Genomic DNA, 4,309 nt, shown 5'->3' on the forward strand with positions numbered 1-4,309 from the left:
GAGACACCAAAGGAGACAGAAGCAACAATAACAAAGACTGCTGTCTCCTATTCATCTGTCTCCCTATCCAACTGTCTCCTTAATGCCCTTTGTCTCCCTACTATATATTATACATTGAAAAAGAGTTTATATACTACTGCTGCTGCCCCCGCTACTACTACTACTACTACTACTACTACTACTACTACTACTACTACTACTACTACTACTACTACTACTGCTGTTGCTGCTGCTGCTGCTGCTGCTGCAGTGTCTCCTTTGCGCTCACCGCTCTAGAGACAGTCCCCACGCAATAACGGAGACATCTTCAGGAAGCCCCATTGGCCGCAGCATCTCAGGCCTAAACATGCCGCTGTTACCCACTTCAATCCACCTGAAAAGGAGACAGACACCTCAGCATACACCTCAGCAATTAGCTCCATTTAAAGAAATATGTGCAAGAAAAGGAGACAGACACCTCAGCATACACCTCAGCAAATAACTCTATTTAGAGAAGAAATGTATACTATAAAAGGAGACAGACACCTCAGCAATTAACTGTATTTAAAGAAGAAATAAACAATAAAAAGACATATCAAACCTTAGAGCCACAAGACACAACAAAAGATATAGTAATATATAATATACATTAAATTATATGCATGCTTAAAGAGATAATATAGCTACTGTACTTGTCGCCCTTTAAACGCAATAAACCCTTAAAGAGACAAATGCATGCAGATGCACATGCAAAGAGACACCCCACAAAGATGTCTCCAAAATGCAGGGAATAGAACGGAGACACTCTTCTTCCTATTAATCTCTTTCTTTTTCTTTGTTTGTTTGTCTCTGCTCTTTGTTTGTTTGTTTGTCTGTTTGTTTATTTAGTTATTTCTTTGTTTATTTATTTGTTTTTTTGTTTTTATTCGTCTTCACCCGAATAGAGCAAAGGAGCTGCTGCTATAATGGCAATAAACATAGCAAGCAATGCTGCACTTGCATGCCTAAACCCTAAACCCTAAACCCTAAACCCTAAACCCTAAACAGCCAGTTGCTGCCTCACCGTTTCAGCCCAGGATGATACCCGAAGATCTCCATTGAGGGCTCGGTGTAGGGGTTAAATGTTGGTTTAAACCTGAGCTCAAACCACAAACCCTAAACCCTAAACCCTAAACCCTAAACCCTACTACGCTTGTAACGGCCTTGCAAATCCTACTCCTTAACGCCAAGCTCTAAACCCTACCTGACTTCAAATTGCAAACCCTAAACCCTAAACCCTAGTAAGCCTGGCGCGGTCTTGAAAACCCTAGTCCTCACCGCCCGCCCCTAAGCCCTAAACCCTAAACCCTAAACCCTAAACCCTAAACCGGTGAGAGCAAACGTACTGAAGTTTTTCAATGCCAATCGCTTTATAAAATGTCTCCATCACCCCCATGAGGTGCCCGAGGGAGAGATTTTTATCTGCTACAACCCCCTCTACCTGCGCATACACCCCAAGGCATCAGTATCTTTGTTTTTTATTTACTTTCTTCTTCTTCATGCGCATGCAAAGAAGGCCGTTATACGCTTAACCCTAAACCCTAACATCCACCCCCGCAAATGTTCAGAGCCAATAGCTTAGGGTTTAGGGTTTAGGGTTTAGGGTTTAGGGTTTGCTTACTTGGTGGAACTCCGCTAAATGCGTTGCATCTAAATTTTCATTGCGGAAGACGCGGTCGATAGAGAAGAGCTTCCGGGGCCTAAAGACCCCCGTCTGCAGCACAAACCCTAAACCCTAAACCCTAAACCCTTCAACTCCACAAGAGACCGGGTTCCAAAGCACTCTCAAGAGCTCCACAGACTCCGCCTCCTGCTGCTGCTGCTGCTGCTGCTCTCGCTGACGCAGGCGCGAGGCCTTAAGACGAGCAGCAGCAGCAGCAGCAACAGCAACACCGGCAGCAGCAGCAACAACACTAGCACCAACCAGCAGCCACCGCAGCAGCAGCCGCAGCAGCCACAGCAGCAACAACAGCAGCAGCAGCCGAAGCAGCCACAGCAGCAACAACAACAGCAGCAGCAACAGCAACAACAACAGCAGCAACAACAGCAACAGCAGCAACAACAAAGCAGCAGCAGCAACAGCAGCAGCAGCAGCAGCAGACCTCCTTGCACTCCTGGGCCATTTGGTAGAGCATGCGAGCAGAGACGGAGGTGGTGTGAGTGCGCATAACATTTCTTAGGGATTCATCTAAAGACCTGAAAACCCTCAAAGACACCGCACAAGGGTTTAGGGTTTAGCGCCTCCTTCTGCTACTCTGCATGCATGCACGCAGCCCGGCTGGAGAGAGCGTCTGCAGTGTACAGACATCCGACAAAGGAGGTGTGGGGCGCATCCTGACCCTCACTCTTGATGCAGCCCCGTGTGTGCATGGCTGCATGCAGTCCCGTGTAAACCCTAAACCCTAAACCCTAAACCCTAAACCCCAAGCCCCACACTCACCAGTTGTATCCCCAGCCTGTAGATCCGCTGCCGCCTTTTTCGTGCATTTGTTTGACGGCAGAGACAAATGAAGCTGGCAGCAGCGAAGCGTTGCTCTTTTCGGGGCTCTGAAACACCCAAACCCTAAACCCTAAACCCTAAACCCTAAACCCTTGATAATTTTAGTGCCTTCCGCACTGCCGAGCCCTCAACCCAACACCCACTGCCAATGTACCGTCATCTAAACACCCCCCCTTCAACCCAATACGTAAACCCTCGTCCCTAAACCCTAAACCCTAAACCCTAGACCCTGTGTAGCACCTGAATGAAGAATGTGTCTTGTGCGTCTCTAGCAGGGTGTTGCTGCGGCATGTAGAGGGAGTCAAAACACCAAAAAGAAGGGTCTACGAATTGATTAGTATCCATCTCCTAAACAAACAACACGCAAAAACATATAATTATATATATGTATATATATATATATATATATATATATTCATATATGCATGCATGCAAGCCTCTTTGGGGCCTTTTCCATGTACGTTTGCATGCTTTGGCGCTTTTGGGGCATTTTGCATGCATGCAATGCATGCATGCAAAAAGCCCCAAAGAGGCCGGCATGCATGTGGCCGCTGCTTCATTCATACATGCGTGCATGCATAAGACGGGACCCAAGGGCCCCAACTAGCCACACATACAATAGCAGCTTATCTCAGGCCACCTGCAGCAGCAGCAGCAGCAACAGCAGCAGCAAACACCTGCTGCTGCTGCTGCTGCAGCAGCAGAAGTGAGAGGCCACCGGGAAGAAGCCGGCCTTACCCATAAGCCTCCCGGGGGAACCCCAAACCCTAAACACTAAACCCTAAACCCTAAACCCTACCTCAAAGCCCATAGTGGTTAGGACGTGCTTAAACTGCTTCTGCACAAGCATAAGAGGGTGAGGGGCCCCCCTTCTCAAGCGCTTGCCGCTAGCAAAGAAGTTGTAGGGTTTCAACTCTGACAACGAACACCCATGCACACAAACCCTAAACCCTAAACCCTAAACCCTCAATAGTTCTCAGTCCTTTTTGCTGCACCCAAACCCTAAACCCTTATCGATACACCCTACGGGGTAAACCCTAGCCCCTCCAAAACCTTAAAACCGTAAACCCTAAACCCACACTCCACGCCAAACCCTAATAACCGACGCCTAAACCCTAAATCATAAACCCTAGCCCTTAAACCTTAAACCCTAAACCCTAAACCCTAAACCCTAAACCCTAAACCCTATTCCATAAGCCCTACCCCATAAACCCTAACCCCTAAACCCTCCCCCTTTTCCCCTTGAAAACCCTAAATCCTCGCTCTCAAACCCTAAACCCTAAACCCTAAACCCTAAACCCTAAACCCTAAAGCCTAATGACCTTTTTGTTTCCACTCGTCAGTGGCGATTAATTTAGCATCGATGTCCGCCAAAGGCTTTGAAATTTCGAGGCAAAATTTGGGGCCCTTCGCCACCAAATTAAACTTTAGTTTTTTTTGCTCAACTAATTTTCTGCGTTTTAACTCCTAAAGAAAAGATAAAAAGACAAGCAACTTAAATTAATAAATTAATATAAATAAATAAATAAATATATATATATATATATATATTGTTAATAGATATATTAATGGGTGAGGGATAAGGACATGCAATGCATACATACAACGCACACTAATAATATTATTATAATAATATAAATGCTAATAATAAGAATAGTTAGAATAAGAAGAATAATAAGAATAATAATAATATAAATATAATTATAATAATATAATAATATAATAATATAATAATATAATATAATATAATATAATATAATATAATATAATATAATATAATATAATATAATA

General features: G+C 44.5%; 1 protein-coding gene across 1 annotated transcript; it reads right to left on the bottom strand.

Moving 5' to 3' along the window:
* Nucleotides 1-264: 264 nt before the first annotated feature.
* Nucleotides 265-3,433, bottom strand: EAH_00058410 (phenylalanyl tRNA synthetase isoform, putative; the record flags this gene model as incomplete). The annotated part of the gene is made up of 8 exons (XM_013393659.1): nucleotides 265-373; nucleotides 1,043-1,114; nucleotides 1,365-1,459; nucleotides 1,640-1,732; nucleotides 2,121-2,214; nucleotides 2,459-2,565; nucleotides 2,759-2,866; nucleotides 3,318-3,433. Coding segments are annotated over 8 exons (794 nt in total), but the record flags the coding sequence as incomplete, so codon positions are not given.
* Between the last annotated feature and the right edge of the window lie 876 nt (nucleotides 3,434-4,309).

This window comes from Eimeria acervulina, genomic scaffold (assembly GCF_000499425.1).
Source record: "Eimeria acervulina Houghton genomic scaffold, Eah_scaff1315, whole genome shotgun sequence".
In the NCBI taxonomy this organism is placed as follows: Eukaryota; Apicomplexa; class Conoidasida; order Eucoccidiorida; family Eimeriidae; genus Eimeria; species Eimeria acervulina.